The sequence below is a fragment of the Trichosurus vulpecula genome, chromosome 1 (assembly GCF_011100635.1).
Source record: "Trichosurus vulpecula isolate mTriVul1 chromosome 1, mTriVul1.pri, whole genome shotgun sequence".
Lineage (NCBI taxonomy): Eukaryota > Metazoa > Chordata > Mammalia > Diprotodontia > Phalangeridae > Trichosurus > Trichosurus vulpecula.
Genome location: NC_050573.1, coordinates 34610740 through 34625705, shown reverse-complemented (window position 1 = coordinate 34625705; position 14966 = coordinate 34610740). Strand labels below are relative to the sequence as shown.

At 43.2% G+C, this 14966-nt stretch overlaps 1 protein-coding gene across 1 annotated transcript in view; it reads left to right on the top strand.

The window, feature by feature from the left end:
* Positions 1 to 568: 568 nt before the first annotated feature.
* The window catches only part of CCDC63 (coiled-coil domain containing 63), a 40686-nt gene continuing 26288 nt past the window's right edge, over positions 569 to 14966 (top strand). Inside the window, exons 1-2 of the mRNA XM_036764289.1 lie at positions 569 to 642; positions 5342 to 5531. Of these exons, the coding sequence (XP_036620184.1) occupies positions 584 to 642; positions 5342 to 5531 (249 nt within the window). The 5' untranslated portion in view covers positions 569 to 583. The remainder of the gene's footprint in view (positions 643 to 5341; positions 5532 to 14966) is intronic.

The following is a 14966-nucleotide window of genomic DNA, read 5'->3' as shown; positions in this document are numbered from 1 at the left end:
ACACACACACACACACACACACATACACACACATATGTGGCATCTTCCCTTGCACAATATGGGTTCCTCTAGGCCAGAGATGTTGCATTTTTTGTCTTTTTGTCATCAGTTCTTAGCATAGTGCTTGGCACATAGTAGGCCCTTAACAAAGGCTTGTCAATCAGTTGATTGATTGATTACTTCTACCAAATACCCAACTTGACCCCTTTGCTTGATTCTCTTCTCAGCTTTCTCTATTCTCCTCTTCCCCACTCACCTCCTCCCCTATTTCCTCCATTTCTCTTTTATTGAAGACAGTGGGGAGGCGGCAGAGAAAATAGGGAATCTGGAGGGATAAGATAAAAGAAAATGACTTTCTCACTTCCACCCCCTCTCTTGAGCCCCATTAAAAGCAGAAATTCTGGTGGGGATATTTTTTGTCATTCCAGCATTGGGAAAGGGTCATTCATTGCATCCTTTTGCTTCTCCCAAGTCAAAACAACGCAGGAGAAAGCACCCCCGTGAAGACTCAGAAATTTTAGAGAAAGAAAAGCATCAGACAGCGGAAGCAGAGTTACGGCAACTCCGGCAGCAGTTTCGGAAGATGGTAGAGCAACGCAGGTCTTTTAATTGCAAGTCTCAGCAGCAGATTATGAGCCAGTGGTGAGTTTTTCTGGGACTTTGGGACCAACAGGGGCCAATGGGAGTGTGGATATGGCCTGAAGATCAAGACCTAGGAAGATCCTGAGGGAATCAGGAATGTTGAGTCTGGAGAAGAGAAGACTCTTCTCCAGACTCAGTGGGGGAATGGTAGCCAGAGCTGGCTTAGGGTGAAGTGGCTGGGTCTTGGCCCATGCAGCAAAATGAAGGGTCATGGCCAGTACTTGTACTTCTTCAGCAAATAGAAACAATTGAACTTAATACTCCAAGTGAGCTCCCTTCTGGTCAAGCTCCACCCTTCTCCCAAGCAGTGGCTTTATTCAAATCTATGTTTTTCCCTCATGGGGTGTTTCCTCCAACTCTCTGTATCAGTAAGGCAAGATTCATGACCTCAAGGATGACCATGAACATGTCTGTGTGGTTCAGAATCGCAAAGTATGAAAAACTCTCTAGGTAGAAGGCAGAGGAAGTATAACATTTATTTAGACAGCAGAGGATCAGATCCTAAGACCAATAATTCCAATTTGATATAGCAGTAATTATATTCCAAAACCAGTAAGCCCACCTCAATGTAGCAACAAGGAGATTATAACATAGTATTGTAGCAAGGAACCAAGTCATCCTGTAACCTTCCCTCCTGCTGGGGCCTCCCCATAAACACTCAAGAATCCTGTCTGCTTGCCTGCATTCTCTCCCCCTCAGTTCTCTTGTCTCCACAGCTCCCTGGTTTCCACTCTCCACTCTGTACTCTTTCTGCAGTTCTGTCATCCCAGAGTTCTTTTGTTTCCTCCTTGGGCTAGATTCTGAATTCTTGCTTCTGACTTCTGAATTCTCAGTTCTCAATGGCTACCTTCTGGGTGTATATATTCTTTTTAGGGCCTAAGGACTTCATGCCCAATTAGCAAAAGGGTATGGGCCTGAGGCTTAGCACCTACTTAGCAAAAGGTGTGGGAAAGATCTTTAATCACTGATTGGCATCGCAGAGGTGTAGGCCTGCCTTTAATCAGGTATCCCTTGACTGGCCTCACCTAAGGCCTATTGAATGGGTGGGAAGGATCTTTAATCACATTATCACCACACTCTCTCACAGCTGAATTTGTCCTAGAAGTTGATTCTGTTTCTATTCTGACCATGGAATTATAGAACAAGGGGTGGGGGTGGGAGACACCCTTCCGGATTTAAAGAACTTTTCTCCAGTTCCCCTTCCCCCAATTCCTTCACCATGGCATGAAGGAATACAAGAATCGCTCTTTATAGTTTTGATGAGAACTGTCTTCAACCATTCTTCCATACGCAAGAGGGATTAGTCTTATTATTCTTGTCCCTAAAGAGAAGAACTGGGGGATGGGCATGGGAGCAGTTGCAAAGAGGCCAGTTGAACTGTGAGGTCAGAAAATACTCTTTAACCTAAGAATGAGAGCTGTCCAAGGTGGGATTGCTGGTTCGGGAGGGAGTAGGTTTCCCTGTGATTGGAGGTCTTCAAGCAGAGGCAGATGAGTACTTGCCAAGAGAATAGATTCTTGTGCAAGTGTGGGTTGGCCTAGGTGGCTGCTGATATCCTTTCCCATTCTGAAATTCTGCGATAATCTCCAGAATCTGATTTCAGTTCAGAGGGACCAACACCCTCTCGGTGTCTTAAACAAATCCTACAGGGATAGACTCCATGGAGTGGAAAGGGAACTATTCCATGAAATGCCTTTTTTGTTGTTATGAAAAATCATAGCAAATGGAATTTGTAGGCATAGGGTTGAAGAGCTGGGAGGGAAGTTAGAGATCATTCGACCCAACTCCATTTTACAGATGAGGAAACTGTTACCCAGAAGGGTGAAGACACCCAGGCAGCAATAAGTAGCAGCCTTAGTTCTTGTTCCAATAACATTTGAAAAGGGGATGTGACTTGTCCACAAGCATAATAATTGAATTGGGACTCAAACCCAGATTTTCTGCCCCTAAGATTCAGGCACCTTTTCCCATATACCAAGCTAGATAGTCTGTATATGTTTAAAAAAGAAGACTATTCAGGATTGGTGCTTGAGGTTCTGGGTGATGTAGGTGTTCTGAGAAATTCTCTGGAGCTGCAAAATGTGATGAATGAATGACACTGACATATATATATATATACACACACACACATATATATATATGTCAGTATATATGTATGTCAGGGTATATGTATGTATGTAAGTATGTGTGTGTGTGTGTCCAATTCTCAATTACCCAGTGGGGAGGGATTAAGCAGCTTGTGGGTTACCCAGCCTTGAAGTCTTTCCCTGCCCCACTTCTTTCATTTCAATCCAATAAGCATTTATTAAGCTCCTATATTATGCCAAGGACTCTGCTTTTGTTGTTGTTCAGTCATGTCCAACTCTTTGTGACCCAATTTTCTTGGCAAGGATACCAGAGTGGTTTTGCCATTTCCTTCTCCAGCTCACTTTACAGATAAGGAAACTGAGTCAAGCAGGGTTAAGTGACTTGCCCAGGGTTATACAACTAGTAAGTATTTAAGGCCAGATTTGATGTTTTCTGGGCAAAGATACCAGAGTGGTTTTGCCATTTCTTCTACAGCTCATTTTACAGATAAGGAAACTGAGGCAAACAGAGTTAAGTGACTTTTCCAGGGTCACACAGCTAGTAAGTGTCTGAGACTAGATTTGAACTCAGGTCTTCCTGACTCCAGGCCTGGCACTTTATCCACTGTGCCACCTTGCTGCCCTAGCTTTCATTGTACTGGATTCTTTCTGAATCCTCCCCTTTTATTTATTTTCTGTTCCTCAAACAAGATACTCTATCCCTGAGTCTATGCATCTTCACTGGCTGTCCTCCATGCCTGGGATTCTCTCCCTCCTGTCCCCATCTTGGTTACTCTGGCTTCCTTCAAGTCCTGACTAAAATCATACCTTCTACAGGAAGTCTTTCCTGACCACCCCCCCTCCCCACCTTAATGCTAATGCCTTCCCTCTGGGATTATCCCCAATTTATTCTGACTCTATCTTGCATGCTGTCTCCTCCATTAAACTGTGAGCTCCTTGAGAGCAGAGACTATATTTTGCCTTTCTTTGTATCCCCAGCATTTAGCACTATGCTTGGCACATAGCAGGTGCTTAATAAATGCTTGTCAACGTGATTTGACTACTGCCCATTTGCCTCTCCCAACAGAGTGCATGTGAGTGAGGAGGAGAAGGGGAGAGGGATTAGATGGGGAAGAAAATGACGTGAAATATAGACAATTTGGTAAGTGGTTGGTAGCTGAAGTAGATGATGGGTGGTGGCTGACATGATGTGATTTTTTGTCTATAGGTTTTTAAATTTAATCTAAAGCCTAAATTGAAGTGTTTGTAAAGGAGAGGGAGAGATTAAACTTTGTGACATCATTAGAACAATGTCTGGCATATAGTAGGTGGCACAGTGGATACAGATCTGGGACTGGAGTCAGGAAGATTCACCTTCATGAGTTCAAATCTGGCCTCAGACACTTACTAGCTATGTGACCCTGGACAAGTCACTTCACCCTGTTTGCCTCAGTTTCGTCCTCTGTCAAATCAGCTGGAGGAGGAAATGCAAACCCCTCTAGCATCTTCACTAAGAAAACCCCAAAATGGGGTCATGAAGAGTCAGACACAACTGAACAACAACAGCCAGCATATAGTAGGTACTTAATAAATGCTTGTTGACTTGACTGTGGAGGAAAGATTTGGAATCAGAGGACAAGTTCAAATCCTGGCTCTCTTACTTGCTACATGTGTGACATTGAGCAAATTCCTTAATTTCTGGTCTTTCTGTAACTTCCTTAAGACAGGTTCTAAGTCATAGATGGGTCCAAGTTCCTTAATCCCTGGTCCTCCTATAACTCCCCAAGTTACTAAGATGGGTCACTAGGTGGTATTGGTGGAGGGAATTGCCACGCAGACAAATCACAGATCCTTGACATCTTCAAAATCTATGCCATGTTTGGAATCAAATAACTTTGATTTGGATTTTGGCTCTGATGTCTACTCCGAGTGTGATCCCCCTTCTATGGGGAAGTGATTGTCTATAAAATGAGGAAACAGGATTAGAATGTCTTTAAAGTCCCTTCCAGTCTTATGATGAAAGGTGCTGTCCATCTCCAGAGAAAGAACTGGTGGAGCCCGAATGCAGATGGAAGATACTTTTTCTTTATTTTGTTTTTTTTTTGGTCTGTTTTCTTTCACAGCCTAACTTAAAGGGAAATGACTACACATGCATAACCTCTGTCTAATTGCTTGCCTTCTAGATAAGAGGGGAGGGGAGGGAGTCAGAGAATTTGGAACTCAAAATTTGAAAAAAAAGGATGTTAAAATTTTTTTTACAAGTGATTGGGGGAAAAAATAAAATATTAAATAAAAAAAAGGTAAATAAAGTCCCTTCCAGTTCTAAGAGCCTATGGATTGGGGATAGTCATGAACCTATGATTTCACTAGTATTTGCAATTCCCGAATAAGGAATCTCCCTCCACCAACGCAGGTCAGCCCCTTCTCTGAATGTTACCTAGAGCACTGAGAGGTGAGGTCCCTCTCAAACAATCCATATTGTATCAGAGGCAACAAGGGAACCCATGCGTTCCTAGTTCTGAGGTCAGTTCTCTAACTATTATGGAACATTGCCTCTAAGACCTATGATAAAGAAATAACCAACATACCCAAGATTGATCAAATCATGTTTTTTTTATGTTTTTTTTTAACAGTAAAGAGATAAGTATCTTACAAGAGGAACAAGATGAGATCACACTGCTTTTGAGTCTTTTAAGATCACCCAGGAACTTGGAGCTGGATGATAAAAATTATACTGAACTCAAATTTTTGCTACAAACCAAGGATGAATATGATGCTTTAATTAAGGCAATGAAATCCCTATTAACAGAACTGGATGAGAAGGTGCAGTATTTTTCTTAACAGCTAATCAGGACCTGTTGGTAGGGATGGGGGTATGGGGGAGCAGGGGAGGCAAAGAAAGAAAGGAACTGAGGATGATTTGGGGAAAGACCTATTTCCCAAACTATAACTAGGACAGGGCCATGAGTGCTTTGTCCCAGGGTAAAAAATTTGAAATGCTTAACACTTAATTAGCAAGAATAATTAGTTAAAATAGGAAACTACAAGATCCTTCCATTCCAGCACCCCATTTCTTCCCTTTAACCAAGGGCAGAGTTTGTGGTGGTTACCCTGGGCACAAAAAAATCCTAGTTTTCTGCTCTGCCTACTTTTAAACCCACTTTGCATGATCTGTTCACTCTCTCCCTCATTTCCTTCACTGAATCTTCCCAATGAACTTTCATGTGTCTGCAACTGATTGTAGTTTTCTTCATTATCACAAATCAACAAGGGAGATAAAAAGCAAGAGAGATGGATGAAGAAGAGAGGATGGAAAAACGTGCCATCACAAGATGCCTTAGACCTGTTAGCAAATGAAAGGAGGAATTAAAGCTTCCTGAAAAGTAAAAAAATAAACAGTAACCCTCAGAAGTCAGTGGAGTTTTTGAGATCAGGGACTGTTTGATTTTTGCCTTTGCAGCTCCAGTAACTAGCTGAGTGCCTGGCACACAGTAGGACTTTAACTCAGGTTTGTTGATTGATTCCAGAAGAAAGAACACCATCAGAGCACCTGGGCTAGAATCCTGTTGACTTACTCCCTGTGAGACTTCGGCCACACCTAATCTGTCTAGGTCCCAATTTCCTTCCCTGTCAAATGAAGGGCTGGTGCAGGGTGGCACAGTGAAAACAGCCTTAGATTTTGAATCGGTGAACCTGGGTTCAAATCCTGACTTGGCCACTTACTGGAGTTGGCATAGTACAGTAGAGACAGCCTTGGCTCAGGAGCCAGAAGAGCTAGGATCAAATTCCTTCTTTGGTGCTTACTTCCCAGAGCAAGACATGTAATTTCCCTGAGCTTCAATTTCCTCATCTTTAAATTGAGAGATTTGGATTATATGGACTCTGGGGTCCCATCCACCTCGAAATCTATGACCTAGGGGGTCACTTCCTCTCTGCAGGCCTCCAGCTCTTTGTCCACAAAATATTGGGAGTGGACTAGGTGACTTATAAGGTGCCCTCCAGCCTGAACTCCTGTGACCTGTGAAAGCTCCTGGAGTCTCCTTGACTCAAGAGGAACACAGTAGGCACTATATTGATGCTAGCTATTCTTGTTGAGAACCTTTGATTCAGTCCAACTCTTTCTATCATGTGGTTGACTGTGGACCTCCCTTTCCCAGAAGGTATATTTACCCAGATTCCCCTTGACCCTGAGCCTGGATCCTTCAACTTGTAGGAGTGTCATGGAGGCAGAGGAAGCATTTCCTCTGGGCAGTGGCAGCTGGGTAGTACAATGGACAGAGCTCGGGTTTCCGCTCAGGAAGTAGTTATTTTTGTCTTTCGGTCATTTTCAGTCATGTCTGACTCTTCTTGATCCCATTGGGGGTTTTCTAAGCAAAGATACTGGAGTAGTTTGCCATTTCCTTCTCTAGCTCATTTTACAGATGAGGAAACTGAGGCAAACAAAGTGAAGTGACTTGCCCAGAGTCACACAGCTAGTGTTTGAGGCTGGATTTGATGTTTTCTTGGTACAGATACTGGAGGGGTTTGCCATTTCCTTCTCCAGCTCATTTTACAGATGAGGAAATTGAGGCAAACAGAGTGAAGTGACTCGCCCATGGTCACACTGCCAGTAAGTGTTTGAGGCTGGTTTTGAACTCATGATGATTTGGGTCAGGAAGACCTGAGTTCAAAGTCTGGCCTCAGACGCTTAATGGCTGTAAGGGCAAGTCATGTAACCTCTCTCTGTCTCAGTTTCCTCTTCTGCAAAACGGAGACAATAACAACGCCTACCTCCCAGGCTTGTTGTGAGATTACGATGAGATTATAATTATAAAGCACTTAGCACGGTGCCTGGCACATAGTAGGTGCCATACAAATGTTAGCTATTATTTTATTATCTTCAAAAAGAAGTAATAAGCTGATTGGAGAACCACAGCTGGCTTGGGGGAGAGAATAAGCCGTCTCCCTTTGCTGCAGTCTTTGCCAGCATCCTTCATTGGCTGACACTGTAATTACTCCGAGTATCCCAGGAGCAGTCCCAAGCATCGAGCTGCCCCAAGGGACAAACTTCAGAATTTAATCACAGGAGTGTTCAGAAAAATGGCTGAGTCTGCAGTTTTCCTGGCCGTGGAACCTGGGCTTGGAGAGTCTGATTCTGAACAGCAGGAAATGCTGCTGTTTCCTTTTTGGTCAAAGATGCTGCAAGCTGAAGACCCCTTTCAGGAGGGGCCGAGGACAGAGCAGAGGAGACCATGGACTCTTTGTCTCCTAGCTACAAAGAAACACGACGACTCTGTTTTACATAATTATGAAATCTGGAGACAAACTTGGCGGCCATCTAGTCCCTCTTCCTCTCCCCCCCCCCCACTTTACGGATGGGGAAACTGAGTTGGGGACGTTGAGTGACTTGCCCAAGGTTCCATAGCAAGTAATGTTAAAAGTGAGATTTGAACCCAAATCTCTGATTCCAAAATCCAGGATTCTTTGTCGGGTACCACATTGCGTCTGGTTCACCAGACTGCCAAATGGGTCTTTCACTCAAAAAAATTAAGACAAGTAGGGGGCGCCATAGGGCACAGAGCTCTGGGACTGGAGGCAGGAAGACCTGAGTTCAAATCCACCCTCAAACACATTCTAGCTGTGTGACCTTGGACAAGTCACTTAACTGCTCTTTGCTTCATTTTCCTCATCTGTAAAATGGGGGCAATTATAACACCTGTGTCTTGGGGTTGTTGTGACGATTGAATGAGATGATTTTCATAAAGCACTTAGCACGGTGACTGGCACATAGTAGGTGCTCTGTAAATGCTAGTTATTCTTGTTAAGAACCTCTGATTTAGTCCAACCCTCTCGTTTTACATATGAGGAAACTGAGACTGAGGGAGTCTTAGTCACTAAGTGACTTGCACAGGGTCACACAGCCAGTAAGCATAAGGGGTAGGATTTGAATAGTAGCCTTCGGACCCCAGGGCCAGTGAGTGTTCTTTCCCATCCTAAGTGGCATCAAGTCTAATGTCCCCGTTTTGCAGATGAGAAAACTGAGGCCCAAAGGGTCGCATAGGTAGTGTCAGGAGTGAGCTTTGAATCTAGGCCCTCTAACTCCAAAGCCAATTCACCTTCCCTTGCATCACATGGCATCCAGTCCAACCCCTTCCTTTCACAAACAAGGAGACTGAAGACAAAATGCAGAGGGGAAAATGACATGCCCAAGGTCACACAGGTTGTAAATAACAGAGACGGGATTTGAACCTGGGACATCGGACTCCAAAGCCAATGGTCTTTCTACTCCTCTCCCACTTACCACCTTCAGTTAATTTGAAAGATTTCATCTTAAATATGTCATGATCATGGATAAGAAAAAGCAGAAACACATAAGATTACAAAATTATAATTTTGGAATAGGAGTTGTGTGAATCAACAGCCTGTTAAGAATTTTAAAGAATCAACAAATTCATCGTAGACATCACGTTATACACCTAAATACTGAAAGTTGATGCCTTTGAATGGTTGTAATTTAATGGCAGCGAAGGGCACCATATTGTAGAATTCAAATGGAGGCTGGGGCTACAGTAATATATAAGGACCCCTGCAGGCTGTACTTTGACTAAGAAAGCCACATATTAACATTACCTATGTCCTATTGTATTTTTATTTTGTTAACTATTTTCCAGTCACATTTTAATCCGTTCAGATTTATGGGCCCAAGGCCACCATGTTGGATTCTTCTGTTGGAGTGGAAAGAATACTAGGCTGTGAGCCAGAAGCCTTGGGGTGAAATCCTAGCTCTAATATTCACTAGCTGTGTGATCATGAGCATTATACTTCTCTGTAGACTCTGTAAAATGGAACCAATGATACTTGCCCCATTTGCTTTTCCAATATGGAGAGGGAAATACTTTGTAAATTTCAAGCACTGTGTGAATTCCTGTCACCGCCATATGGCAAGCTTCATTGCTGAAAAGAGTTTAAATGAGGAAAGATTTCACCCGTAGGACTTACAGTTAGGAGAATTAATTCATCTATCAGAGTGTTGGCTCCTGAACCTACGATTTGACTCATGGCCACCCTCCCTATAAAGAGGGTCAGGGTCACAGGTTAATGGAACATTCATATTCTCACAGCATTTTATCATTTAAAAGTGATTTTAATAGCTAACATGTATACAGACCTTTAAGGCATAGAGAGTGTTTTTACACAACTCACTTGATCCTTTCAAGAGCCCTGTGAGGTAGGTGCTGTTATTATCCCAGTTTTACAGATGAGGAAACTGAGGTTGGGAGAGTTTAAGTGATTTGCCCAGGATCTGAAGCAGGATCTTCCTGACTCCAACTTCTGTGCTCTATCCACTGTGCCACCTAGCTGCCTAGTCACAATAACCTGGTCATATGCGTAGGATTCTAGGTGGAGAGCTGGGGGAAACTGGAAAGATACCATTAAGTCTTACCTCCTCATTATACAGATAAGGAAACTGAGACCCATAAAGGTGAGGCAATATAAGGTCTGAAGTACAATTTGAACCCAAGTTTTCCTATTTCTAAGACCAATGCCCTATCTACGATACTATGATGCCTCCGGTAGAGATGGAACTTTGCAAAGATGCTTGTTTGGAAGAATTGTCCATAACTTAATTATCCTACAAAGCTCATTTTAGTCATGGGAGCATCAAAGTATCAGACATTAATAGCTCAAATCAAGCTTCCTTCCTGGGGCCATGTGGCTCCTCTTAGACCAGCTTTCCTTATGATGCATTTAGGCATCATCCTCCTTCATTACAATGCACGGGCAATCCCCACCTTCCCACACCTTAAGGTGTCTCTTCTATTTTGGAGATAAGGTTCCCCCCTTCTCCTTGGGATTCCAGTTTCTTTTTCTTCTATTAACAATAATTATAGTTCTTTGTTGTTCTCTTTTCTGTCTTTTTCCTCTCTCCATTTCCCAGACCACCCCATTTAAGTAGCAACCAGTTCTTAGAAGGTCATTACATTTCCCTTCCAAGTCAGGGTTAGAAAGAGAATGGAGTTTCTTATAAACCACCGGGTATAAATAGGATTGGGTTTTGTGCCCTAAGCTAAAGATTGTCTAGACCATTGGGGTCCAATTAAAATAGAAATGGGTGCCACTAACACCTGCATAAGGGTCTCTGCAGGCCACATATTGACTTAGAAAACCACATGTTGACATCATCTATGTTCTATTGTATTTTTATTTATTTCATTAAATATTTCCCAATTACATTTTAATCTAATTCTAGCCCCCATTCTGGAGAGTTGCTGGCAGCCAAGGGGCCCCATATTTGACATCTATTTACTCACCAGTTTAACACTTTGGCAACCATAACACCAGGAAACCTTTTGAATATAATGAATACAGTACACTAAAAAGTTTATCCAGAGGTGAAATGTTCCAGAACATTTAAGGAGTCATAGTAAAAATCTCATAGATGTAGTCCCTCCCTATCTAATTTTCCACAGTGATTCTTCTAAATCTTTTCTTTTGTCTTCAAGCTCCAAACCCTATCTCTAATCCCTATGCATAGAACACATAACAACTTCCAACTTCACTGAGAGAATACCAGCCATCTGCTTATATGGAAGGAATTCCCCCAATTCTACTCCTCCACTTAAAACCTGGTGGAGTGGAAAGAGCCCTAATTTAGAGTTTAAGGATCTGAGTTTGAATAAAAGAAATCTCTGCTTACTGTGTGATTCTGAGTAAGGCCATTCCCTTCTCCGAGTGGGTTTCACATTCCTCATCTGGAAGTTAGAACACCTGACCTTGAACATTCCTCCCAGCACATAGGAAGATTTAGCATGAATACTGCATTTCTGACCCATGTAAATTTTATCCAGATATTGTTGACATTAGCTGGCGTGGGAATGCTGAAGAGGGATCTCTTGTTCAGTTACCAGCTGGACCAGGTGGACCCCGAGCTCCCTTCCAACTCTGTGATTCCATGACTCACACAGGACTGTCCAGCTCCTGGCTTCTGGGCATTTTCTCTGACTGCCTGCCAGGCCTGGAAGGCTCTCCCTCCCCATTTCTGCCTCCTGGCTTCTCTGGCTTCCTTCAAGTCCGTCTAAAATCCTACCGTCTACAAAAAAAGCCTTTCCCGATCACTCTTTTTTATTTTGAGGCAATCAGGGTTAAGTAACTTGCCCAGGGTCACAAAGCTAGTTAGTGGCTGAGGTTGGGTTTGAACTCAGGTCCTCCTTCAGGGCTGGTGGGTCACCTAGGTGCCCCTCCTGATCACTCTTAATGCTAGTGCCTCCCCTCTGAAATTACCCTGATTTACCTTGTATATATATATGGTTTGTACATTTTTGTTGTCGTTCAGTTTGTGCATAGTATTTGTTTGCATGTATTAGAATGCAAGTCTCTTGAGGGCAGGATCTGTTTTTTCTTTTCATTGTATCCCCAGCACTTAGCGTGGAGCCTGGCTTAAGTAAGGGCTTAATAAAGTCTTGTTGCTGGACCATTGACTGCCTGTCTGTAACTATAGGATGAATTACGGCCCCAGGTAAATCCATTTTATTTGTAGGTGGGTGCACCTATCCAGGATGGGGCTTTTATCCCTGTCTGCATGTGGATAATAAGGGCTGGCTCCAAATCAAGATTCATCAAACAAACTTTAATAGAGGATTATTAGGAATGCACATATCAAGTATCTGCATTTGTGATTCACACAATACACAAAACAAGGAAAGAAATTAGGAGATATTTGTGAGGAGGTGTTCGGAAAGCTGACTCAGGAACGTTTAGAGAAGCATCAGAATTGTTTACTACAGGCTGGTCTCTGTTTCCCCTAATGGTTTTGAGTGGCTACCATTTGTTTGTTGAATTGATTCAAATGTGCATCCCACTTCCAGGGCCATTTTTGGCACTGCCTGCAAATGAGCTAGTTTATACCTACAAGCCATCAGATACATAAGGCAAAAATAAAATCCCAACTTGCATATGTTCCTTCCATTTTAATAGTCAGTCTGGAGAATTCAGAACCTAATTCCCCCTTCTACAAATAGAAACCTTGGGGGATTCTGGTTCAAATTCCACTCTACTCTCTTCTCCCTTCCTTCCTCCCTTCCTCCCTTTCTTCTTTCCTTCCTTCTTCCTCCCTTCCTTCCTTCCTTCCTTCCTTCCTTCCTTCCTTCCTTCCTTCCTTCCTCCCTTCCTCCCTTTCTTCTTTCCTTCCTTCCTTCCTTCCTTCTTTTCTCCCTTCCTTCTTTCCTTCCTTCCTTCTTTCCTTCCTTCTTCCTCCCTCCCTTCCTTCCTTCCTTCCTTCCTTCCTTCCTTCCTTCCTCCCTTCCTCCCTTTCTTCCTTCCTTCCTTCCTCCCTTCCTTCCTTCCTCCCTACCTACCTCCCTACCTTCCTTCTTTTCTTCCTTCTTCCTCCCTTCCTTTCTTCCTTCCTTCCTTCCTTCCTTCTTTTCTCTTTTTGTGGGTCTTACAGACTAAATAAAAAAGGCAAAAGTGATTTTAAATTTCCATAATTTATTTCCTCCCACGGCTGGTAGATGAAGGGATGGACTTGGAAGACCTAGGTCCTCTCTCTGACATTTGCTCCATGATCTTGGACAAATTACTTCTCCGAGCCTCAGTTTCTTCACCTGCAATAAAGGAGCACCTACTTTCCAGGTCTGTTGTGAGGCTCAAATGACATTTGTAAGGGACTTTGCAAACTTTAAGGTACTTTAGGAATATGAGTTTAGAGGTATGGATGAAAATAAAAGTAATTTATTAGAGATTACTATGTGCTAGTGATCCTAATTGCTAAGGATACAAGTACAAAATGGAGGACAAATCCTGCTCTCAAGGAGTTTACATTTCAATAGGGGAGACAGCACGTAGAAGAGTGTGTTGGCTAGGGAGGTATGCTTTGGTGTGGAAAGTGACCTCATGGTAGTGTGCACCCACACTCCTGTAATCCCTGTCACCAGGGAGGCTGAGGCTAGTCAGCTTCTTGATTTTGTGTCTGCACTAAGTCTAACACCAATAACATGAGCCCTCTTTCTCTGGAGGGTGGGGGAGGAGGATATCAGGCTGCTTAAGGATAGGCAAGCTGCGCACCACCCCTGATCCCCAAATGGAGCAGGTCAAAGTTCCCTTGTCAATCAGCAGTGGGGTCTGGCCTATAGGTGTCCACTGTACTTCTAGGTGAGGTGAGTTGGGGAGATCTAGCCAAAAAAAAAGGAGGAGAAAGGGAACAGTAATGATAAGTGGAACCATAGGTGAGTAGATGGACATGGTCTTTACAGGAACAATGGCAGAGTTGATTTGATTATGGTTCCAGAATAGCAAGGGGGAGGGGAAGCACAAAGGCATGGCAAAAGGCTGTGAGACGGCAGGCTGGACAGCACCCCGCTCCCTGCCCCCATATCAGGACATCAGGGCAGGGGGTCCAGGGATACAAAGGCTAAATCTTCCAGGGGTAGTGGATAGAAAGCTGGCTCCAAAATTAGGAAGCCCTGGACACAAGCCTGGCTTTAGAAACACACTTGCTGGGACACTGTGGACAAGGGGTCTTAACCTTTAGCTGTGGCTCCAGGTCTTTATCTCAAACTGTAAGTTGCAGAGAAGGTGCCTATTTAAATTAATAAATAGAAGGAACTTCATTTAGGAATTACCTGGGCCAATGAAATCACAGGTCTGCCCCTCCCCACCAAAAAAACCCCATGCCAACCCAGTTATTATTAATATCTGAGATACCTTCACAAGAAATTTTGTCAGAATTGGGCAGTGCATTTAAGTTAAAATGGGTCAACTATTTCTGTCCATAGACATTGATACAATGGTCACTGTCTGGCTATGGATAGTGAAGGATGGAAAATAAAGGGAGGGGTTTGGAATTTTGAATTTTAGCGTGATCTCCCTTCCTCTCTGCTTTGTCACCTCAAAACTTCTCAGTAGTTCCATTCAGTCTCTCCTCCTTTTCTCCTGTTTCAGAGGAATGTTAGGGGCAGTGGAGGAGGAATGGAAAGAGTACAGGACTGGGTGCCAGGCAAAAGATCTGGGTTCTTGGTCTGTGTGATCTTGTGTAAGTCATTTTAAACAGGGGCTCCCAGCCACTGTTTCCTCAATTATAAGATGAGGTGTATTTTGATGACTATACTTCTCCTCCTCCTCCTTCTTCTCTTCCTCCTCCTCCTTCTTCCCTTCCTTCTCCACTTCTTATCCTCCTCCTTCTTTTCCTTCTCCTTTCTTTGGTAATTACTCAGCCAGTCAACAAGAATTTATTAAGCTCTTACTGCATGCCATTCACTGTGCTAATTGCTATGAATACAA